The sequence below is a fragment of the Urocitellus parryii genome, chromosome 12 (genome assembly GCF_045843805.1).
Source record: "Urocitellus parryii isolate mUroPar1 chromosome 12, mUroPar1.hap1, whole genome shotgun sequence".
Taxonomy (NCBI): domain Eukaryota; kingdom Metazoa; phylum Chordata; class Mammalia; order Rodentia; family Sciuridae; genus Urocitellus; species Urocitellus parryii.
In genome coordinates, this window is record NC_135542.1 from 57,112,424 (window position 1) to 57,138,272 (window position 25,849).

General features: G+C 40.2%; 1 protein-coding gene across 6 annotated transcripts in view; it reads left to right on the forward strand.

Moving 5' to 3' along the window:
• Positions 1–25,298, forward strand: part of Rasgrp3 (RAS guanyl releasing protein 3) — a 100,501-nt gene extending 75,203 nt beyond the window's left edge. For 4 of the 6 annotated variants that reach the window (XM_026388471.2, XM_026388411.2, XM_026388689.2 and 1 more), the window contains exons 11-18: positions 2,519–2,596; positions 6,471–6,587; positions 9,127–9,242; positions 11,664–11,811; positions 15,765–15,801; positions 18,377–18,502; positions 18,821–19,182; positions 23,640–25,298. In XM_026388471.2, coding sequence (XP_026244256.2) covers positions 2,519–2,596; positions 6,471–6,587; positions 9,127–9,242; positions 11,664–11,811; positions 15,765–15,801; positions 18,377–18,502; positions 18,821–19,182; positions 23,640–23,648 — 993 coding nt within the window. In that variant the 3' untranslated portion in view covers positions 23,649–25,298. The remainder of the gene's footprint in view (positions 1–2,518; positions 2,597–6,470; positions 6,588–9,126; positions 9,243–11,663; positions 11,812–15,764; positions 15,802–18,376; positions 18,503–18,820; positions 19,183–23,639) is intronic. The other 2 variants (XM_026388762.2, XM_026388845.2) reach the window with 2 other exon arrangements.
• The last annotated feature ends 551 nt before the right edge of the window (positions 25,299–25,849 follow it).

The window sequence follows — 25,849 nt, forward strand, 5'->3', positions numbered from 1 at the left end:
TTGAAAAAAAAAAAAAGAGCTGTAAAAATAATGAGTGGGGCTGGGGTTGTGGCTCAGTGGCAGAGCACTTGCCTCGCATCTGTGAGGCACTGGTTCGATCCTCAGCACCACATAAAAATAAATAAGCAAAATAAAGATATTGTGTCCATGTATAACTAAGAAAAATTTTTTTAAAAATGAGTGGAGGTAGTTTGATAACCCAGTTTATTCTCTTGTACAATAAACATTCAAGCCGGTGTAGAGCTTAACATTAACACTGAATAAGCAACCATCTTTGCTGAAAGGATTGGCTGAAAGGCAAATGCAGCAACCTGAGACAGGATCAGAACATTTGTCAGAAACAACTAGATTCTCACCGTTAGACTACAGTAAATATTCTTGAAACTCTATTGACAAACTTCCCACATTATTAAAAGGTGTATAGGAGTTGGGGATGTAGCTCCAAGGTAGAAAGCTTGCCTGACATGTGTGAGGCCCTGGATTAAATCCCCAGCTCTTCGATAAATAAATAGGTGTGTGGAAAGTAGAATAGACCATTCTTTTGGTAGGTCCTTAAAGCCCAGAGGAAATCTAAAAGAGGAAGTAGGAAGCTAAGCACCATGGCATTTGGCTGCTTCATTGATTGGAATCCAAAGCTACTTGTAAGCAAGCCCTCCTGGACACATTCGTTCATTTAATCTTTAGCACGGTGCTGAGAGGGAGCTATTATTTATGATTTTCTAAATCAGGAGGCCAAAACTCAAGAAGGTTAATTACTTGCTCAGTTTCATATCACGAACAAGTAGAAAGCAAACACTGGAGAAGACCGAAGCCTTTCCACCCCTGGGTGTTGTCTGTCCATCTGACCTAGGAAAACACCCGAGGAGGTTCTGTTTCTTTTGCAAGAGCCTCACCTCAATTTAGTGTGTGGCTTACTTGGATTTCTGATTGGATGTCCCGGGAGTGCTGTCACCTCATCAGCAGATGCTGGTGCCAGCCATGCCAGGACTGGAGGAGAAGTTGGGAGGAAAGGAATGTGCTCCAGTCAAGATCAACCCCTGAGAGCCAGGAATGCAGAAGGAAGGCATCTCTTGGTTTTCTGTCTTTATTTATGGGAATGTCACAGTGTGAGCTTGCGAGCTGGGACAGAGGGTGCTGAGGTGCAGAGACAGAGGTGCTGCCCACTTCCATGAAGCGTGGAGCCCCTCAGAGCTGTCTGTTCCAGGAATTTGCAACGTGCTGGTCAAGTGCCCACAGCAGATGGATTTTATTTGACTCGTGGAATTATAAAAATTATTTGTTGTTAGTTGCTGTGTTTAACTGTTTCATATAAAACTCCAGATTTTTTGCTTCTCTTGACAAATAAGAAGATCTGGAAATCTATCAAATTTCAGGATGACAGGTTGTCACAGCTGAATAGAAGCTGCTCTCTAATGATCACAGACCACACCATCACTCCCCATATGTCCCTAACACCAGACCTCATTACTGTGTGTGTGTGTGTGTGTGTGTATTTTTTTTTTAAACTGTGAAGCTAAGAGGAAAGATCCCAGAGTTAACTGTCTCGACACACTCTTTTTTTTCCAACCAAGACACCACTGTGTTACTAATGTCTCTATCAAAATGTCCTTTCTGTGCATCACACTTTCCTCTTTTATATCATGCACTGGCTTCTAAAGCCAGTATTTGGACCCAGATCCATCTGACTACAAAACCTCTTATATATTTACTGTGCTGCCACTGTGAGTCCAGTAGCGCTTATGGGCCACTTATTTCACATTTAACATGCACAGGTATGAGCATGTCTTTTTGCTTTCAGGTCCTGTTTATTAAAATAAATCATCAGGCTTTTGAGGGGAGGAGATGATCTTATCCCTTTTTGTATCACCAGGACTTAACACAGTGCTCTAAAATAATAGGGACCTGGTTGATTTTTCCCTTGTTTCCATGGTTCTTTAATCAAAGCTCTAAAGCAGCATTAATTACATCTCCAGGTCTCATCCTATGCACCTGTCCCTGCCGCTAGCCTGTAAACCTCAAGTATGGTATCCCTCAAGTCTAGCCCAGTGCTTAGCACTTCGGAGATGCTCAATCAGAATTGCAGTGGAATTTGGTCAATTTTTTTTTTTTTTTAACCAGGGATTGAACTCAGGAGCACTCCACCACTGAGCCACATCCCCAGCCCTATTTTGTATTTTATTTAGAGACAGGGGTCTCACTGAGTTGCTTAATGCCTTGCTTTTTTGCTGAGGCTGGCTTTGAACTTGCAATCAGCCTCCTGGGCTGTTGGGATTACAGGTGTGCACACCGCGCTCAGCTGGTCAATGGTTTTGGTTGGTGCTAATAACCACACCAGGACCAACTTCTTTTCTATGAAATTTTATTTCCAACTTCTGCATGCTATCTTTTGATTGTTCTACATTAATTCAGATTATTGGACATTGGACTTAAACATTCAATTTGAAAAAATATTTCAGCAGTGTAAATAAAGAAATCTGATCCAACATAACTAATTTTTTTCCTTGGAATTTTCTCGTAGCTCTCTTTGGACCTCTATCACACAGAAGATGATATTTACAAACTGTCGCTGGTGCTGGAGCCTAGAAACTCGAAATCAGTAGGTGTTGTCTCCTCTAAAGATATTTGCTAAATGCCACTGTTTTTCATTTACAGTAATGGACTGTTACAATGGTGTTTTGTATTTTAAATACTAAAGAACCTAGAAATTCTTTATTATTCCCCCTTTGCCAATAGGATGACTTATACTTGACAGTTTGAGAATTACTCAAGAGACTAATAAAAGGAAAGAATATTATTCCACCACTGTTTTATTATTATCTTCTACTTCTCATATCCATTCTGAGAAATCACCTACAAGTAGGATGAAAAAGAAAAAGAACCCATCTTAATGTTCACAATCACTCATACCTTTCCAAACTTACCCAAAACTCCATTCAACATAAAATTAGATTTAATAAATTTTAAATATCCTGATCCTAGTTCACAAATTTCTCTACTATGATTGACTCAACTTAGAATTTCAGGTTAGACACTGAGTAGATTTATAAGGAGATTGAGGAAATTGCTTTACTGAATGTATACTGCTATATTTTAGATGTTTTGTACTAACAAGAAATCGTCTGAATCGGCTGGGGGTGTGACTCGGTGGCAGAGTGTTTGTGTAGCATAAGTTCAATTCCCAGCTATAAGAAAGAAAAAGAAAAAAAAAGCCAGGATGAATTTAAAACAATGAGGATATGAGGATTACTTGTTGAGAGAAAAAATGTTGGTGTTTGCTTCTTATGCTCATATCTCAAGATCTGTTTTTTGGTCTAATTAGTTATACATAACAGCAGAATGCATTTTGATTCATTGTACACAAATGGAGCACGATTTTTCATTTCTCTGGTTGTACATGATGTAGACTCGTACCATGTGTAGTCATACGTGTACCTAAGGGTAGTGATGTCCATCTCATTCCACCATCTTTCCCGTCTCCATCCCCTTCCCTTTGCCCAAAGTTCTTTCATTTTCTCCCCACTCCCCCTTAATGGATCAGCATCCACTTATCAGAGAGAACATTTGGTCTTTGATTTTTTGGGATTGGCTTATTTTGCTTAGTATGATATTCTCCAACTCCATCCATTTACCTGAAAATGCCATAATTTTATTCTCTTTTAATGCTGAGTAATATTCCATTGTGTAATATTCCATTCATCTATTGAAGGGCATCTAGGTTGTTTCCACAGCTTAGCTATTGTGAATTGAGCTGCTCTGAACATTGATGGGGCTGCGTCCCTATAGGATGCCGATTTTAAATCTTGTGGGATAGCTGGGTCAAATGGTGGTTCCATGCCAAGTTTTCTAAGGTATCAAAATCTGTTTTCTTACAAAGGTCTCACACACTGCCTCTTTACAGTTCAGTTCTGCAGCATATGAGCAGCATAGCCCTTAAGTCTATTAAATACCCTCTGTGATTCTGAACCATGGACTGAAAGGGACAGAATGACTGTGATAGCTCTTCTCCAGCCCCAGCAGGGCAGGCACTTGAGCCTGTTAGTTGAACTAGTAGCACTTGCTGCTCTAAACACAGTGTGTGTGGGGGGGTGGTTCCTTTAGCACATTCTTCCTCTGCCAGTTCCTGGAGGCCAGTGCCTGGCAAGATACAGCTCAAGCAAAGGGAGGAGTGGGGAGGTGGACTCTGAGGGAGCTAGACAGAAAGAAAAAGTTATCTGAAAAAAGAAATGATGAAGCTCCTCTCTCATTCTGCGGGTTGGGTGCGATATCCCTGGCTGTGGTGTGTTGAGCCACTCAAACCTGCAAACACAGGTTTTCCACCTCCTGACCCCTTCCTTTACCTTTACCAGACACCATTGCTCTTATCAGGTGCCGGACTCCTGGAGGGCATCACACACTTGTTATCTCATGAATTCCATGAAGACAACCAGGCCTGATGAATGTAGGTGTCTCACTTAGGTGTCTCACAGCTAGTGAGTTGGAGAATGGGGATTAGGTCCCAGGCCTGGCTGTCTTCAATGCCTGTGCTTTTTCTACCAACTGTCATGTCAGGAACAGAGTAGGAAGGGCCATTTTGGCACATTTGTCTCCCTTTGTCCCTTTAGATTTACTTTAGTTTATTTTCAGGCAAAATCTGGTCTGTTTTAGGAGATATTTCCCTCAAACACAGGAAAATCGTTTCATTTGTTGTAGGGAGTAAAAGCTTTCAAAGCCTCTTCCAAGTGCTAAAATCTTGTGGGTCTGTGAAAACATGTTTCCCAAGCTCTATTCTGTCTGTTCTTTAAGTAGAGCGTCATCCTATTTGACATGTGGTGATCACTAGGGAATAATCTCCAGATGGGAGATTTCTGTTACTAGAATTCTGTTAATTTTCATGTGCTCACAGTTGGTGCTGGCGGACCTAACCTAAACAGTCCGTCTTAGAAGTTTTCCATCTTTTTCTGTTCATGTGTCTCTCTGGTCATTTGCATTTTACTTAGTGTCTCAGCAATAGTTTCAAGGCGTCCTAGATCAAAAGAATTACTCAACATTTCCACTCATAGAATTGTTAGTTCCAAACAACTCAATATTTCTCTTCTAACAACTCAACACCAACTTGGAAAAAAAAATAATACACTTACATTGAAAGACAACAAGCATTTTTATTTCATTCTTAAATAACCACAGTTACTTAACTAATGGATGTCTGTGCCTATTGGACACTGCACATTTTATTGACTCTTGGACTCGGACTAGATGCTACCTACCATGCTTATTTCTTGTTCCACACTGATTTTTTCTTCACAAAGATACATGTCATCAAAAGATATTTAGTGCGATCTCATGGGTAACCTTTAAGGTGGTTGTTTTTATGGTGTTTGAGAATACAAAATATTGAGAATAGTTACATTTCACTTCGAAGTTTCAAATATCTTTTGATGCCCTCTGAATTTGTCACAGTGCTCTTGGACGCTTTGCTGTACACTTGGGGAACTCAGGTATATTCTTTACCAAATCAATAAATATGATAAAAATATTGAAAATATTGACTTTTACCAGATCAATAAGATGAAAATATTGATAAAAAAGAGCATGGTGTGTGTGTAGGGGAGTGTATCTGTGTGTGTGTGTGTGTGTGTGTGTATGTGCAGGCATGTGTAAGCATGTGTATGGGTGAATGTATGTAGATAACTTTTGGTCTTGTGGGCAGCTCACAGAATACCAATAACATTCACCTCATAACATTGTTAGGGTCTTAAATACGTATAGTAACTCCTCAATTCTTGCAAAAGTGTTTATCCCCAGTTTGTTATCAAATAATGAACCTGCTAATACAGTTTTGCATGTGTGTGCCAGCAAATGCATTGACCCTGTATGAAGGTCACGGAGTGAGTATACTGCACAGTGATAGAATGGTGTGCTGAATGTGGGTTATGAGTCACACTGTTAAGTAAAAATGTGCTGCGAGATGGACAAATCTGAGAATGCAAGTGCACCAGGCATGGGCAGAGAGACCTAATGGTTCACAGAATAGTTGGAAGTAATTGAGTGCATTGACTGAAGGACATGAACTTGACCATGTGCTGGTGCCCATTTATTATATGCACCTGTTAATGCAAATTTATCATTCATACCAAGTATTAAAGAACTATATACCTGGTTTTTGTATATCTCATATGAAAATCCATGATGGAATATTAGTATTTAAGGATGATTTAGTGATACTTAGAGAACTCAAGAGGGATGAACTGGAAGTGCATTATTTTTCCCCATTTGAAAATAGTAGAACTTGGGCTGCTAGTAAGCCCAATGAACTCTCTAAACATGTATTTAGGCACATATTAGATTTATTAGCAAAGATTTTATAAACATGCAACGTGAACGTTAAGTTTTTACTGGTATTATTATTATACAACACTGCCTTTCTTATTGTCCCTTGTCCTAGCTGCTCAAGCTCCAGTTAACGTTGAATAATGTGCATGCTTCCCTTTCAGCAGCCTGCCTCCCCCACAACGCCCACCAAGCCCGTGGTGCCCCTGGAGTGGGCATCTGGGGTGATGCCAAAGCCAGACCCCACGGTGATCAACAAGCACATAAGGAAATTAGTTGAGGTAAGTGGTCGAGGGCAAATTCAGAATGCACTAGAAGCCCCCTCCTTTTCTTGCTGGAATATTCTGTGATTGCATTGTGATCAGAGAGTGGTCCATGAAGACAGCGCTTCAGGTAGGATCAATTTAGCCTACACTTAGCTCTGCCTGGCACTGGTCTCTGGAAAGAATCAACCAGAAAGGTCCTCTTCCCCCTTTTGACAATGTATTCTCACCAAGCACTCCCAGTCACTTCCTACTCCTCTCTTTCTTAGGCATTTGCTACTTTTTTCATTGCCACCAATTTGAGGGTTTTGGGGGGATTAGAATCACCCATGAAAAAGCCACATGGGTCACACTGCCAGATCAGTTGGTGACTCAAGGGGAGGAAAATACCCTGTAAGTTGGATTGTTTCACCTGCTGTATGGTTTGGGGGTTCTGTGACACAGCAGCACAGTGCCACTGAGGTCAGAAAAGTTAGCCGAGTCAGGACCAAGCTCTGTCAGAGTTTTCCATACAGAAAGAAGAGTAGAAATGCCAATGTGGAGGAAGTGGAAACACTTCAGGCACAGGAGATGGTGATCCCTGACTAAAGCCCTACTTCAGTGGCTGGGAATATCCTCTTTTACCATGGGGTTGAGTCTGTGGCGTATAATGTGCTTTTTGCTGGAAAAGGATGTTTAAAGAAAAAAATGAAAGAATGTTCTACTGTTTGGATAACTCAGGGAACTGTGAGGCACTGAAAGAAAAATTTTATGGAGTATGTGAGGCAGGAAGAAAAAGATTAGAGAGGGTGTACAGAAAGGATTTTTTTTTTTCCTGAGGGAAAGTGCTAGAAGATGGTACTAAGGTCCAGAGGAGGCCTTGAGATGTGGTGGTGGGGACAGCCCCAACTTGCAGCTGGGGAGGTGAAGGAAAGGATCCAGGGGCCTCAGGGAGCACATGGATACGCTCAGGAAAGTGAAGCCAGGAAATGGGAGGCAGAACCATTCCCACTTCCTTCTGTAGGCTGCTTCCTCTGTTCTGATGGGGAGTCTCAGCTTTTTTCTCCCTCCTTGCCCTCTCCTTCTTACCATCTTTTTCTATTCCCATCTTCCAAGTCTAGTTTCATGGGGAAGTTTGGCCCAGTTTGAGCAAAATCGCCTACCATCGATTTAATCAAATGAAAGACTGGATTTCATTGTGAATTTTCATACTGAATTTTATTCCACAAAAAAATCTTGTATTTTCATTACAAATAAATACAGTGTTAGATTATAACTGGCAGGTACTCCAAAATATTATCAGTTTTGATTATGGATTAAGCATTGATATATGCACTTGCAAAAAGTGTTACATGATTTTGCACAATTCAGTTATCTATGGATGAATTTGCAAGGGGTGCTATAGGCCTATTCTAGTCATATTTTAAATTAAATCATTAATATATGACTTCCCTACTTCCCAAAATACTCATAAAGCGGGTTGCAAAATAGGATGGTATACATAAGCAGAATAGATAGAAACCATCAGAAAAAAAGAAAAAAAGATTAAGTATGACGGAAATCCAGGTTAAATGTGTATATTTGCATACATGCTGTTTTAGGCAGCTTTTTCCACTGCTGTGATCAAAAGACCTGATGAGAACAAGTAGAATGGGAAAATTTATTCAGGGGCTCACAGTTTCAGAGGTCTCAGTACACAGACAGCATATCAGAAAGAACATCTGGCCTCTGGTTTCTTGGGATTGGTTTCTTTCATTCAACATGATAGCCTACAATTCCATCCATTTACCGGCAAATTCCATAATTTCATTCTTCTTTATGGTGGAGTAATATTCCACTGTGTATATGTGCCACATTTTCTTTATCCATTCATCTATTGAAGTGCACCTGGGTTGGTTCCACAACTTAGCTATTGTGAATTAAGCTGCTATGAAAATTGATGTGGCTGCATCACTATAGTATGTTGATTTTAAGTCATTTGTATATATGCTGAGGAATGGGATAACTAGGTCAAATGGTGGTTCCATTCCAAGTTTTCTGAGGAATCTCCATATTGTTAAAGCTTTATTTTCTATTGTCATGGTGTTGTAATTCACCAAGCCTAACTCCTATTTAACTCTGGGGTCTCAGTGTACACTTTGCTTTCTTCAGAAAATCTTTCTTAATCTACACCTCCACCATCATATTACTCTGTTTTTATCCCCTGCAAAACCATTTATCTTTTTATTCTATAAAGTCTTCTTTTTTTTTTTAAAGAGAGAGTGAGAGAGGAGAGAGAGAGAGAGAGAGAGAGAGAGAGAGAGAGAATTTTTAATATTTATTTTTTAGTTCTCGGCGGACACAACATCTTTGTTGGTATGTGGTGCTGAGGATCGAACCCGGGTCGCACATATGCCATGTGAGTGCGCTACCGCTTGAGCCACATCCCCAGCCCTAAAGTCTTCTTGATTGAGTCATCTTTGTCTAGATTCTAAGCTCCTTGATAGAAAGGATAATCTGTTATCATTGCTTTCACGATGAAAGTTCAGAGTCGGATGCACAAATTGTCATTCAGTAAACACTTGTCTTTCCTTTGCAGTCTGTGTTTAGAAACTATGACCACGACCACGACGGGTACATCTCACAAGAAGACTTTGAAAGTATAGCTGCCAATTTTCCCTTCCTGGATTCCTTCTGTGTGCTGGACAAAGATCAGTAAGCTTTAATTTTATAATACTTTCATGCAACTATCTTAAAGCTTAAAATTATCAGAGGGGAACAGGGAAATGTACAGTTTCCATCTTGACAAGCTTCAGCTTTAGTGCTTTGATAAGTGTAACTTTTTACTGATATTTTTTCTTGGTGTCCATAAACATGAACTGTTGGGTAGAATAGCAAAATGCCCATTTGGAAAATTAGCCAGGTTCTCCATTTCTTTCATTACTTCTACTGCTTAGCTATCAACTTCAAAAAACCTCCACTGAAACAGTAAGAAAAAAATAATAATAATTAGATATAGTTTGGGGAAGACCTCAGTATTAGTGGACCTGGGGGTAATCATAAAACTCCTTGAATAGATTTTTTATATAGTACTTATCTTCATGAAAGCAGATGGTGCCTGTAGATAGTCGACAAGCATCCATAATTTTTTTTCTTTGATTGTTCAAAAGTTGCTTTGCTATACAAAGAAAAAAATGTATTTCCTAAATTCAAATGGTTCCTGAAAAATTTAATGGCTTTAAATGCTAAAAACTAACTCATTTAAAAAATGCTGAGAAAGCCTGACATTAATAAGTTAATGAATTTTTAACTGTGTGAGATTAGTTCCTAATTTAAAAATTATCTGTAATAAAATACTGGATTTTCATATCAGTGAAATTTTGAAATTAAGTTACTGGGTTGTATGACTCAGTAATTCTATCTGTGCCTATAGCTACATCTATTTCTAGATCTAAAGTCACCTTTAACCTCCTAGTCTATGTATCTTCTTCCCCAAGAATGTATTCCAACAAATCAGGCTCCTTATGTGTGTTTGTTTAGAGATCACAGGATAATTAACACTTCATGAGATGGGACAGACACCAGATGGCTCTTATTTTTATAAATTTAATTAATAAAATTTGATTAACAATAAATTTTAGTAAATATTATTCAAGTTATTTTGAATATGGATAAAAAGGGATCTCAAATTCTTAAGTCTGGGAAAAAATTATGGCATTGCTCATAACAACTGGGAAGCCTGGGGCATGGTGTTCTGAAAAGAAAGATATGGATTTGGGCTTGGATATGTTGATTTAGAAAGGAGAGTGGACCATGCCAGAAGAGAGATCTACCAAGTGTTGAAGATGTGGCACAAAATTCAGGAGAACCGTTAGGGCTAGAGATACTGATTAAGTATTGGGCCACCATGTTAGCTGGAATCTGGGGTGTGCATGGAAATTGTGACGGGAAATTTAGGGAAAGATGAGCTCAGGGCCTGAGGAAAGAACCTGCAGGGCTTCCTTCTCCACACTGAGGAGCTGAAAACAGTAGGGAGCCAGAGAAGAAGGAAAAAGAGGGAGAATACCAGGGGTACGTGGAATTACGGGACCCACAGAGGGCAGAATGTCAAGAAGGAAACATGTCCCATGTTTCAGGCTGCTAAGAAGTCAGCAACTTCAGAAAAGGCCACTGAGAATGTCCTTGGCGTACAGTTCTAATAGAATATTAGGGTTAGATCCTGATTGTATGGAGTAAAGAGAAGTAAGTGGTAAGAGTCTGATGGACTTTGGGAGCAAGAGGAAGAAGTGAGAAAAGAACAGTGTTGGAAATGGTATCAGGACTGAGGGAAGAACTTTTTTTTAGGCAGGAAAATCCTGAGCATTTTTGTAAACACAGAAAGAAACATGACGAGATTGAGCTGAGCCTGGAAGGAGCAGAGTTCTATGGAAGCTGAAGAGTGGGGGGTGAAAGCATCCCTTCCCATGCTGTAGGAGGACCCCAGAAAGGAGAGAGGAACTGGAAGGAATTCTGATATGGCAAGGAAGGGTGTGACCCCCGACACCTGCCTGTGTGGAGAGAAGGCAGTATGGAACTCAACCTAGGTCAAGTCAAGTTGGTCTTTTTTTGATAAACACGAAGTCAGGGTATGTGGTGAGCTGGGGTTGGGGGTGGAACTGGAGTCTTGCTCTGTATGAGAAGGTCTGGAAGAATTGCTCTATGAATGGGCTGTAAGCTAGTGAGATATGAATGAGATGATCACTGAGGAAGCACCTCAGATGGCATTATGGGCCCAGTTAGTACAGTTTCCCTACCTTACCCCAGCAGCCTAGTTCCTGCAACCCAACTGTTAAGCAAGAGCTAGAAAGAAGGTACCTTTCGGCAGTGAAGGAGACTTTCTGAGCCCTACACAGCCCATGTGTTCACACACTTGGTTCTTCACATACACACATATGCACACATCATCTTCTGCTTACTGGAAAAGACCTTGAACTCCTGATGCTGTCCTTTGAAGTCCTTCCCTCCTTTGAGATATAACAGAGAAGCGAACATTCCTCCTTTTGGCCACAAAGGTTTGCCAGGTGAGTGCTGCATCTTTGACAAGTACTTGGAGCTATGGTATTGAAAGTTCCCTCTCTTCTTTGATTTTACTAACAGGGATGGCCTAATTAGTAAAGATGAAATGATGGCTTACTTCCTGAGAGCGAAATCCCAGCTGCACTGTAAAATGGGACCAGGATTTATCCACAACTTTCAGGAGATGACCTATCTCAAGCCAACTTTCTGCGAGCACTGTGCAGGATTTGTAAGTCTGCTTTCCATTGTTTTATCTGTAGCTATTTTTGCAGCCTCCTGAAAAGGCAGAAAAATGATACACTCAGTGGAGTGCTTTGGATGGGGAGTAAACCATGATGGCTCCCTGAAAGATTAAATAGAAGCAAAAGCTGTATCTGTATGTTTAGCTCTATTCTAGGAATGCAGGGCTGGCGAAGACAGGGGGCGCTGGTGAGGCCTGTTCACTCAAGAGAGTGATTTGTCTACTCACCCCTGCCAGGAAAAGGTGTTAGCCCAATGAGCCTGGCATTCCTCACGAATATTCATAAGTGGCTGCAATTAAGAGGATCATATATCTTAGCCAGATCCTTCTAGTGCTTCTTTAATAAGGCATTAGTCACTAGAAATCCATCAAGGCATAGCTCAATGATTTTCAATTCCAAAAGAAAAAAAATCTTTTGCAGAAGATGGTTATAATAATAAATAATAACCACTTAGCAGTTGAGAGTAACAAAGTACTTCTGTGAACATTCGTTCATTTAATCTTCACAACAAGCCCTCGAGGTAGGCATTTTATTCTCCCCATTTTGCTTATGAATATAGGCTAATCCAGGTTCCTCTGGATTGTAGTTAGTAGTTATCAGAATTTGGTGTTCTGGCTCTAAGTCCTGCACTCCACCTACACCACAGCAACACAGGAAGATCTTACATTTTGTTGCCCCACACTTGATAATTCTTTGCAAAGTGAGGTCAGCTGCTGGTTCTGACTTTAATAGAGACTGTTCTTCTCTGATTGTCATCTGGTTGATACCCATGTCAAGTAGAATGGTGGTGTTGCAGGTGAGAACCACCCAGTACTCAGGTAGGTAAGATGGTTGCTTTTTTCCCCCTAGGGCCAGAGCTTAGCTTCAGCTTTATTCAGCAATCATGTCTCAGTGTTAACCATTAAATCTGTTGCTGATGTGATGTACTGTCACCAAAATTACATTTTTCCTATTCCATGCTTGAAGAACTGGGTCTGGGGAGTCCAAGGGCAGGAGTTTGTGTAAGAGAATAGGTAAATAGAAAAAAAGCTGTTACATCAAAGATGGCCCCTGATGGTCACTGCAGCTCATGTGGTCAAGGGGAAAGACCAACCTAACCAGCACTCTTTACCCAATTCGGGGAACAAGAATTCCTCTTCCATTAGTATCTGTACTGGGAGCGCATCACCAGACCACTCTATTGTAAAACAAAAGCAATTCCTTTTTCATATGTCTCTAGTTTCTCTATTCTGATGGGAATTTTTAGAAGCATCTTGATTTGAAAGTGCTGAAGCAGGACAGGGTCCCCTTTTCTAACACTCTTGTGAGAAGTGGGACCTAGGGAAGGTCAGGGATATTAAGACTGTGGCATGGCTCAGTCAAAAGTCAGGATGAATCAGGCGTGATGACACACACCTGTAATCCCAGCAGATTGGGAGGCGACATAGGAGAATTGCAAGTTCAAGATCAGCCTGGGCAACTTAGTGAGACCCTTCCTGTCTCAAAAAATTTTTTTTTTCATTTTGAAGGGTTTTAATGCCATTTGGTAAATTATAAAAGGACATGCATATAAACATACAAAGAGTTTAGTAATTTTTACTAATTTATCATTCATTATTTCTGTCTCAAAATTAAAAAATAAAAAATAAAAAGGGTTGAGGATGTAGCTCAGTGTTAGAGTGCCACTGGGTTCAATTATTGGTAGTTAAAAAAAAAATCAGAATGATTCATCTGTCCTCTGGTGGGGTGGGAGGGTCAGAGGCTCTTATCAAGGCCTTAGCTCTGCTGCCCAGTCCTGTCCTGTCTTTCTCTTCTCTGAGGCTCTAGTTCTGTAGAAGTAGCAAGGTCGTCTTCCCTGGGAGTACCACATACCTGTCCCTGACTCCCCTGAGCAGAGGTGGAGCAGCTGGGATGATATAGAAAGCACCTGAGCAAACGCGCTCCTACAGAGCCCCTTTGATTTTCAAAGAAATTTGCAAATATAACTTCCAAGATCTGTCATTGAATAGCATTGTAAAAAAATACAAGGAACTATTTTTCTTGTGCGCAGATTCTGCTTTTCAGTTAAGTTCCATTTTAATGGTAAGGAAGACAAATACTCACTACTTGCTCGGCAGTAGATTTATTTCAGAATTAGGATTCCAGAACTGAAACAGTGCTGGTAATCCCCGTGTTTTGTAGATAAAGAAACAGAGATCTGAAGTGCAGTGACTTCCCCCAAGGTCGTAGGGATCACTTTGCAGCGGCACCATGGATCCCAGCCAGGTCTCTTGACTCTCAACCAGGGCTCCTTTCACCACACAGAATTACTCCACATATTCCAGCTGCCCATGTTCTCAAGTCTAAATCCTGGGGGAAATACTCCTGCACACCCATCTACATGGGTCACCTTCTACTGTGCGTGGCTGCCAGTCTGACCCAGTGCCTCTTCTTGGCGAGTTTCTTCTCCTAGTTATTAAGTAAGCTTTAGCAAACCATGTCCCGACTTCCCCTCCTGAGAGGACTTTAGCTTTTTCAACCTTCCTGCAGCTATGCTAATTTCATACCATTTCTGGATATTTTGATATTCCATCTTGAACCTTATCCTTTCTGTTCCTACCTCAGTTGCTTTGATCACACACAAAACACCCGGGAGCAATGGCGTCGTCCTGTGTTTCCCATAGGTAGGGCATTCTTCTTTCCAGCTGTGAGACCATGCCAAGTATCCTCACTCCTCTGTAGGTCACTCATCTGTTAAAATGAGGAGATTACTATTATCTACCCCATAAGGATCATTATCATTACTATTATTAAAAAGAACTCCATGAAGAAAGAATTTATCACTACAAAGTTTTCCAGGTTGTGGGGCCTTAAAAATTATTTAATTTCCTGGACATTTACCTTTTACAATGGAGAAACAAGTAAGATTATCTTAAAGTCCTCATAAACTCTTGACGGGATATGACTACCCTGAATACACACTTCCTTTTTTTGTGCCCATCTCTCTTTCAGTCATTCTCTGTCCCTGAGCCTGGCTGCTAGTTGGCAAATAATCTTTCCTGTCCCCAAAGCAGAATGTTGACCTGTCTCAGGAGGCATCTGCATTTTTTGGGGGGGTACTGGGGATTGAACCCAGGGTCACTTAACCACTCAGCCACATCCCCAGCCGTGTGTGTGTGTGTGTGTGTGTGTGTGTGTGTGTAGCTGTTATTTCTCATTTCTCCTGATTTCTGGGAAGGTCAGATAAACAGTTTAGTTTCAGCTTAATGATGTGGAACTTTACCATGGGTAACTCCATTTGTATTTGTAACTCCACTGGTCTGTTGGGCCCAGTGTAGCAGCTTAGTTCAAAACAGTGGCCTCCAATAACACATATTAAACAATCACTTCCTACTTATTAACCACTCAGAAGTCACTAACTCCTTGTCTGGCAGAATCTGAGCTATATCTCCCACAATCCCAATGCAGGCCAAACATAGAGCAATTGTGGAGAATGAATTTGTGAATAAATAAGACCTCTTCCTCATCTGTATTCTTTAGGGTACAAATATTACTCAGAAAATAACCTAGCAGAATTCAAGATTGGCAAGTGCACTTCCTAGATTGCTTTACTTCCTGTAGAGGGCGCCAAGAGCAGCCAGTGCCATTAGAAAGAAGCCAGAGGGAGCTAGGCACTCCCACAGGCCAAGTGGTTTGCTGAGAGACCATTGTCAGAGTCCAACAAATGCACCAACTTCAGTTTCCCATCCCAAATTCCATTTGGCTTTGAGGAAGAAAAGGGAAGTACAACTTGTGTTATCACCGCAGCTGGAGTGGGCTGGGAGAGGGTTCTCTCTGACAGGAAGGGTGTTAGAGCAGCTACATCCTGTTTGTGCTGCACCAGCCACGAAGCTTCCCAGGATTTCCTTCTCTTCCCTGTTGCCTTGTTTTCCTTCCAGATTTCTGTGCAGATTCCCTGACATTTCTTTGTCTTTTGTTACAGCTCTGGGGCATAATCAAGCAAGGATACAAATGCAAAGGTAAATAAGTGTTATTTTGTCAAAAACATTTTTAAAAAAAATTGATATTGGGGATAGGAATCAAATTTGTCTAGTCAAACCACAGTAGCTCTTGGCATTATTGAGACCTTGAGTTCTCCTGGGCCATGGCAACCGAAGAGTTAACGTATTCAGGAAAGAGTTTCTGGGAGAAGCAAAATTAGAATTTTATCGCTTTTTAGAAGAGGATGGCAAACTACCTTTAATCAACCAACACTGCATAAATCTAGCCCCTCATCTCTAAGTTCCCATGTAAATTATCAGCATCTAGTTTATGGTGGGAAATGGGAGAATTTTGCCAGCGAGACAGACCTGACTAAAATATTGTATATAAGAAATTTTTCCTTCAAGAGAAAAAACTCACATACCCATTTCTGTAATATATGGGCATTTCTTCCCACCCTCACATAGTGTAGCTATTTCTTTCTTTACTGAACCACATAGATGATGATCTAAAAAAAAAAAGAGGACAAATCTTAAAACTTACTTTGTCCTTTTTTTTTCCCCCTTAAATTTTTTTTGGTTGCAGATGGACACAATACCTTTATTTTATTTACTTTTATTTTTATGTAGTGCTGAGGTTCAAATCCAGTGCCTCATATGTGCAGGCAAGTACTCCACCACTGAGCTACAACCCCAGGTCTATTTTGACCTTTTCAATGAATTCATTCTTATATTTCTCTCACTTAACTGAGATTTATAAATATCTAAATAAATATTTATTTGACAAATGCAGTATGCACGCTTAATAAGCACTTAGGAATGTGTTGCTATTTGTATATGCATGATTATTACACATTATTGGTGTTTAAGAAGTTGCTGAGTACTTTATACAAACAGTTAATACTAGTTCTTTTAAGAATCTGATAATTCAGCAGCTTGGGAGGCTGAGACAAGAGGATCATGAGTTCAAAGCCAGCCTTAGCAACGGTGAGGTGCTAAGCAACTCAGTGAGACCCTGTCTCTAAATCAAATACAAAATGGGCTGGGGATGTGGCTCAGTAGTTGAGTGTCCCTGAGTTCAATCCCCAGTACCATTAAAGAAAAAAAAAAAAAAGAATCTGATAATGTTTTTGAAAAACATAACAAAGTTAGCCAGGCATGATGACACACATCTGTAGTCCCAGTTACTCAGGAGGCTGAGATGGAAGGATCAGGAGTTGGAGGCCAGCCTGAGCAACACAATGAGACCCCACCTCCAAAAACAAACCCACAAACAAATAACTCCCCCCACAAACCTAACAAACAAACAAAAACCAACAACAGCAACAAAACCTAAAGGAAACAACTTGATTGCAGGTGGATGCTTAATTCAGATGAATGTTCTCTGCCTGTGGTGCCTTTTTCTGCAGCCATCTGTCAGCATTTTGTCCTCATTTTTTACGAACAGAAAAGCTTCCCTGAACTTCCCTGGGAGCCCTGTGCTCAGAAGGAGGTCCATCCAAGTGCTCCCCTCTAGTGCCTCGGTTCAACTTAGACTCTTTACTTCCAACGGCAATATCTTATTTCTCAGCAGCAGGCATCAGTTTTATTCTGTTTTCTATCCTGCATCCCCTAAAAGATAGACAGAGAGGGACACACATGCACATACACACACCCCACTGTGATTCTATAAAAATGAAATTAAACCCTTGGATTATATTTGTATATTCCGTATTTTTTTCTTAGTGGCACACAGAATGAAACAAAAATGTATTAAAATAGAGGAAACAAGTCACTGAGACGATATCTGAAGCAAGACCTTTGGGGGGAAATAGGTATTGAAAATAGAAAGGTCCTTTTTGATGATACCAGAGAAATGGACTCATTGAAATGGTCGTATCTGATCATTTCTGATTCTAAATGAAGTGTAGGGCCCTCATCCTATGAAATAATTGTGGACTATCTTCCAAAGTGGCCAAATTTTTCTACCCCAAGTAGTAATTAATATTCTACTTCCAAATCCAAAGCATCGTATGGGAAATCTCACACCATTTCCAAGCTATAGTCAAACATGGAACATGCTTATTGACACTATGTCCGCCTTGTCTGAACTTTCATACTGTGGAAGGGTGTGATACAATCACTAGCCCTGGAAAAGATTTTGGGAAACAAAGAAAAACAATTTAGACAAGCACAGAAGGAAGGACACCTCACCTGACATGATCAGAGGCAGCAGCTGTTCCCAGAGACACGAGAAGCTGAGGCTTCTCACCATCATTCTGGTCAGGAACTCCTTGGTGGGGATTCCATCTCTGTCCCAGAAAGAACTCCAGCCCCACATGATTTGCATTTAGTTTTGGGCAAAGACAACTAACCTCTTGAGCTAGACTCTGCTTGTTTGCCCTGTAGGCACGTTGATGACTTGCGTGGAGGGACAAGTTGAGCAAATGTTTCAGAACTTTAGAAGCCTCAAGAATCAAGAGAGGCCCCATGCCCTTTCCCAGTCCCTACATCCCCTCTGTGGGCCTGAGGTTCAATCCAGAAACCGGAGTTGGGGAGGGGAGGGCTGGCAGTGCAGTGGCACCAGACACACAGCTTCATGCTCATCCTTTGTGACACGTCTGGGATTTTTCAGACTGTGGAGCCAATTGTCACAAACAGTGCAAAGACCTCCTGGTTCTGGCCTGCAGGAGATTTGCCCGGGCACCCTCCTTGGGCAGTAGTCATGGATCACTGCCTGGAAGCCCCTCGCTGCCCCCAGGTAATGCCTCTGCTTTATTCCTTGCCACGGTGTCTCTTCACCCACCTCCTGACCTCTGCATCTGGTTTGGGTTCTGGGTCTAAACCCAGTCAGTGTCAGTATAAATACAAAGGCCTTTCTTAGGGCGATCTGCGGTGGCTAATTCCCTTGGCTTCACTCTGCTTTCTGGTCTCACTAACAGGCCATTCGCCTGCAGCTAATTTAGTTTTGTCCCTCGTCCTTTCCTCTAGACCCTTGCATGGCAGACTCTTGCTATTTGTTAACTCACTTTGGTAGACACAAGTCAAATTTTAATTATCATCCTCTTTCTCCTTCCAGTGCAGGATGAGGTGTTTGATTTTCCTGGGGTTACTGCTGGACACCGGGACCTGGACAGCAGAGCCATCACCCTGGTGACAGGCTCTTCTCGCAAGATCTCTGTGAGGCTACAGCGGGCCACCACCAGCCAGGCCACTCAGACTGAACCCGTCTGGTCAGAGGCTGGCTGGGGGGACTCAGGATCCCACACCTTCCCCAAAATGAAATCCAAGTTCCATGACAAAACAGCAAAGGACAAAGGCTTTGCCAAGTGGGAAAACGAGAAGCCCAGGGTGCAAGCTGGCGTGGATGTTGTAGACCGAGGCACTGAGTTCGAATGTGACCAGGATGAAAGTCAGGGTGAGACCAAACAGGATGGTGAGGTCAGTACTGGGTCAAACCACACATACCATCAGAAGAAGGCTGACAGTGCTGAGATTAGTATTTTTGTGGGTCTGGAAGATAGCCTGATAATTTTGAAAGCAGTCTGGTTGGGAATGAAGACATCATATTTAGTGTTGCTGTTGGCTTGTTACATGACCCTGGAAAAATTGTGGGTTTTTTTTCCCCCTCTTTGGACTCCAGTATCATCATATATATAACTGAACTGGAGTGAGTTCTGAAACTTTGCAAAGGTTGTCATGTGTGTGTACTGATATGCTACCCCAGAGACCCATAACTCTTGCATGTATCCAAAAGACCAGGGTACTTTACAGATCAACTTTGTTTTTCAAGCTAGAACCAGGGCTCAAACTCAGGGGAGACAGTGAAAATAAAAGATTAGTCAATAGAGGAGGAGAACTGGAAACTCTTTCCCCTACTAAAAAAGTCTTTTGACAGCATCATAGGGAAAAAGGGTGATGAGACCAGAGATATGGAGACCTCAAGGTTCTATAAAACAGGCTCTGCCTCCACACAAGAATTATGTTCTGATAATCCAAAATAAATTGGGATGCATATGGAATTTGTTAGATCATGCTAAAAATATAAATTGATTCAAGATGGAGTTAGATAAGTTCATTAGTCAATAGTCCATAGTGTATTAAAAAAACAAAAAAGGATTTGAGGGAAATTGGTGTCATACTCCTAACTTTTAAGGAAATGTCATGGAGGGCAGCCATCGTCTCCCTGTTGAATCATTCTCATAAGGGGAGTATTGGATTAGGCAGTGATTCTATGGAATCAACTCAGTGCTCTTTATTCTTATGGGTGGTCCTTCATATTCCACTATTTAGGAGACCTAAGTACACAGTCTCCATAGTTTCCCACAATGAGGAATAGCCTAATGGCCTTTAACCGAAATTTCTCTAGCTCCTTCCTCATTGATGACAATCAGGAGGTCACATACTACTTCCAGCCCTGTGAAGTTGATTATAGGTTCTTTTTAAATTTTTTTTTTTTTTTTAGTTTTTGATGGTCCTTTATTTTTTTATTTATTCATTATATACAGTGCTGAGAATTGAACCCAGTGCTTCAGGCATGCTAGGCAAGCCCTCAACCACTGAGCTACAACCCCAGCTCTGCTTATAGGTTCTTATTGAGCCATTTTTCTTTTCTTATAAAACTGTATTAGATAGCTTTCTGTCACTATAACAAATACTGAAACAATCAGCTTATAGTGAAATAAGGTTTATTTTGGCTCATAGTTTTGGAGGTTTCAGTCCATGGCCGGGTAAGCATATTGCTTTGGGGCCTCTGGTGAGGCAATACATCATGGAGGGCAGCAGGGGAAACAGGGTCACATGGTGGAGTGAGCTGTTCACCTCATGACAAGCATGCAAAAAGAGACCAAAAAAGACTGGCATCCTACAATTCTTTCAAGGGTACACCTAAAATCTCTCACTAGGCCCTACCTGCTGAAGGTTTCCACCACCTTTTAATGGAGCCAAGCTGAGGACCAAGCTTTTAACTTATGGGTCTGTGGGGACATTTATTCAAACCATAGCAATTTATTTATTTATTTATTTATTCCTTCCTTCCTTCCTTCCTTTCCCTCCCCCTCTTTCTTTTTTTTTTTCCAGAGCTTGGGATAGAACACAGACTCTCATATATGCTAAATAGTAAAAGAAAATAAAAATAAAAACTTCCTTATTGGAATATCATTCATCTGCAATGAAATTCACCAATGTAAAGTGTTTTTTAGTATATTCACCGCATTGAGACCATCATGGCAACCTAATTTAAAACATTTTCATCATTCCAAAAAGAAACCCTTAGCTGTCACTCTCTTCCATCTTTCCTTGGCCATAAGTAGCCAACTAATTTACTTTCTGTCTCTATAGATTCACAATGCTGACTTAACATTTCTCCTACTGATCATCTTGGCACATGTATCAATCCTCTCCTTCCACTTATACTGGCCTAGCATAGTCCAAATTGGTAATATAAAGGTGAATAAGAAAAAGTTTATGATTTGGCACCAGAGAAAGATATTCTAGGGCAAGTTCTCTTAACCTGAGGTCTAAAAAAAATTGGTTTCAAAGGAGTTCATGAAAGTGCTTTTTATTTTATATGAAATATTAGATGGATATACTCATTTCTGGGCAGCAGAGGAGTCCATAGCATTGAATATATTCAATGTGATTAAAAAAAAAAAAGCAAAGAACCATTTCACAATATTCTCTAGATGCTACCTGAAATTGTTAGTCGTCCCAGCACTAACTCAGCCTACAGAGGTTGCTTCCACGAGTACCACAGTGCCACTGAAATCTCAGAAAAAAGAGTTTCTCTGGGTGGACTTGTAGGACACCCACCTGGAGCACAGGATGGTGTCTATTTTTGGATATCTTTGAATCCAAGGAGCACTTGCTTCTTGCTTTTTTTTTTTTTTTTTTTGAGAGAGAGAATTTTAAAAAAATTATTTTTCAGTTTTCGGTGGCACAACATCTTTATTTTTTTTTTTTTAAGAGAAAAAGAGAGAGGGAGAATTTTTTAATATTTATTTTTCAGTTTTCAGTGGACACAACATCTTTATTTTATTTTTACGTGGTGCTGAGGATCGAACCCAGTGTGTGGCGCATGCCAGGCGAGTGCGTTACCGCTTGAGCCACATCCCCAGCCCGAGCACTTGCTTTTTAACAACAGTGAAATTGGTCATGCACTCACTTCCCCTGACCTATCATAATCCAAGTACTTAAACCATGCTCCTGAGATAGGAGAAATTCACAATCTGTTAGGTGTAGAACAGTCACTTACATAGGTAAGGTTTCCTGACTTCAGTTCTATCCCATGCTCTTGGACTTATGTTTCCTGATCAATAATCACTATTAGTAAATATAGACAAAAATCCTAGTTTTTGAGAATTTAATTTTGTTCTTTAGAAATTAAGCCTTTATATTCAAATGTACTCTTAGGCCTTCAATTTTCTCCTCTCATTAATCATAGGGTTGGTTCACTAACCACTAGTATTTAATTTCATTTTTGCTAATTAATAAAATAGTATGCGCTTACGTAAAATATATATATGTGGTATATGTCTCACTCCAATCCAAATCAGTAACAAATGAGAATACAATTAATTCAACTTGTTCAGGGAAAAAGCAAAAAGAACAAACAAACAAAAAGGGACAAAATTATATGCAAGAGTTGAATAAGTAGACAGAGGAGTTTTCAAACTCAAGAGTTTTTCTGCCAGACAAGATCAATAAATGGAATTAGAAGACATGATCTGTGCATTAAATATTATATATCAAGTGATAGTTACCAGTCCTATAATTAAAAATGATAAAGACAGATGCATCAGTCCATATTCTTATGCTCTAGCTGATTATCATAGACTGGGTAATTTACAAAGAATAAAGGTTTATTAACTCACAGTTCTGGAGGCTGGGAAGTTGAGAATCAAGCTGCTGGCATCTGGTTAAGTTTGTACTGCTGCATCATAACAGGGCAGAAGGTAGCATCACATGGTGAGACAGAACAAGCAGGCTATCGCAGGTCCTTCTTCTTATCATAAAGCCACTAATGCTATCATGGAGGCCCCACCCTCATGACCTTCTCCAATCCTAATCACCTCCCAGAGGCCCCACCATTGACATCTGAATTAGGGAACCATTTCTCAACACATGGCGAATAGATTGAAAATACAGCAACAGGAAAAAATAGCTGTGTTTTAATCTGTGTATTGCCTTCAATGGAGTTCCAGAATTTATAGTCATTTTAAAGTATAGAGGTACATAAATGATTTCTGTATCAGTGGATATCATCACACAGTGACCACTAAGCCTCTAGATTATAGGGCAGGTGAAGATTACTCTCTTGGCAGAACTAATATGTGTATTTCCTATGTAATTTTCCTTATCTTTGCTAAATTATATCTAGCCAACAGGGCTGGTGGTTTAGCTCAGCAGAGTACCTGCCTGGCATGTAAAAGGCTCTGGGTTTGATTCTCAGCATCGCAAAAACTAATTAATCTAGCAAACGAATATTTAGCCTAGAAGGACTGGGAAATACTGGAATAAACAAATTTCAATGTTTATGAATTATATATGACATATACATACAGTCATACATACATACATATATATGTATGTAAATTTTTTTGGTCATATACAAATTTATATTGTGGATTACAAAGAGAGGAGCCTTTAACAAGGCACCTCTGAGAGATGGTTTTGTAGGGTATTCTTTAAGAAACACAGCTGGATGCTACATGGGAGTCTTTGAGATTCTATGTGCTGGGTGGGCTATATGATCTTTTCAGTCCCTCTAAATCCTGAGATTACAAGGTACTGATCATTTGAGATGTTCCCTTAAATTCAACTAAAAAGCCACTTTCTAGGAACACCTCTGTTTTGTGAAATGAGACCCATTTACCAACAGGTTCTGATTTGTTTTGAAGGATGGCTGACTTCAGGCTGAGGAAAGTGGCGGCAATCAAGTTGGCTTTGGAAAGGATCAAGACGAGAAACTCTGAAGAACTCTCCAATCTCAGGGAGTTATCTGGAAGAATCTCTGGGTGTTTACTGCCTCCTGAGGTCATTGGATCGCCCTGACTGGGCTATGGGACAGAGGATTTGCCCTCACTACGAACTATTTATTCTCTCCTCCACTGTCCCTGGCTAGGTGCCATAAACTATGTAGTCAGTAGTTTTCTCATGCATCTTTCTCTAGAGCCGTTTATATACAGGTTAAATGGAAGCTTTTGTGCATGTACTTGATACTCATTCTCTAAACTCAGACTTTGCTGTTTTTGTGAGAACATTATTTCAGTGTTTTTATAAACCTCGTGTGTGTATGTGTATGTGTGTGCGTGCGCGTATGATTTGTAGGGGTGTGTGATGAGGAATTATTTAGAGGTCCTTTTGTGTGCTTTTTGGATGGGACCGAGTCTTATCCTTTCCTTAGGGATGAGAAAGCTCTTCAGATCCTGGAGGGCAGTGGCTTTTCTGATGATCAGCTCTAAGGAGAAGCTGTTTACATTGCTTCTACCACATGTGTGGTTGCTGTGATGTGTAATAAGTTACACATGTGTAGATCACCAAAGTCTTAACCAATTCTGCATCACTAAGGGGCCATGACATAGCCAGGAAAGCTCTCCTAATATTCAAATAGCCATGGGGGAAAATGAACTCTACCTGTCCCATCTGACTGAGCTCATGCATCTTTTTGAAGACTTCCAAAATAGGAATAATTAATTCAAGGTTTGGGTGACAAAATTTAACACTAAACAAGCCACCAGGGAAAATGCAAAACAACCCCCAATTTTTAAAAGCCCAAAGTGATTTTAAGATCCTTGTTTGTTTTTAAAGAAAACTTTGGTTCTGAAAGATAACTCTGTACTCCTCCTAATAAATTCTCATCCATAATTGAAGAATATTCATAGAAAGAAAATTATAATTAATTGCCTTTGATGTTTTATTTGAACTTTTAAAACATTTTAATATTTTAACAGATTAATACTTTAAATATCTTCTTGTGACCCAAAATAACTAGATGTGGGTCTATTTCTTAAATGATTAGAGAATAGATACCCTAATTCAAGATTGTTCAAAAGTCGAGATGGGATTGAGCCTGAGGGTGAAGGAAATGATCTGTATCCCCAGTCAAAAACTGTATTCCACAGAGGTACCACTGGTCCACATTGGAGGCTGAAGCGTATCTAGTGTATGTCAAGCTGACAGTGCTTCTGTGTGGGGCAGTCACTTCAGTAAAGGCTTTGTTCTCTCTCTCCTTCATTGAGGAGAGTTGAGAAAGGTTTTGCAAGCAAACATGTTGAGCACCTGTTTGGGGCAGGGCCTATGCTAGATGCACAGAGTCAAGACTTGGTCTTGGCCCTGGGGAACTGAGAGTCCATGGATGTGAGGGCAAAGTAGCTCCAGTGATTTAAAAGATGGTTCCAAATTTGCTAGAACTGACTTGTGCCAAACGGGTTCAGAGACTGGACTGAAATGAAAGTATTAGTTTTGAGGGAGCTGTGATTAAGGTAGAAAATAAGAGAACTGGAACTTCAGAGGGCAAACAGCCATCTCCAGGTGTTGGTTCCATGTAAATAGGCTATCTCTTCCTATTCAAAAATGCAATGAAATACATGTTAACAACAACAGAAAATGCCAATTTAAGTACAGGAAACCTTCTTGTGTTAAAAAAAAACTCAAGAAAATTCATGAAGAAACTTGTTAATAAATGTTGGACTGTTCTTTTTCTGCTCAAAGGCATTATTTAACTTGATACTTTCAGTTGGGATATTTATGAGTTTCGTATATAGGAAATGTTTTATATTGTCAACCTTCCTGTAACAAAGATACTAAATGTACCTGAGTAAAAAATAAAGACAAAAACAAATGTTTCTATGTGTATAAGCTATGTGTACATACTATGTGTAGACACACAAACACATGACTATTATTAGTTTGCTAATGAGGAATTTGAATCCATAATGAAGATGCTTTATAATTTTAATTGTGTAATGTGATCATAAGTGAATGGTGACTCTGATGCTTCCAATCTATCAACTTTCCATAATGAGTAAAATAAACAAAATAGGCAATGCCACAATGGACCAAAAAGAGTGGTTACAATTTTTCCTTCAGACCTTTGTTTTGTAAGTTT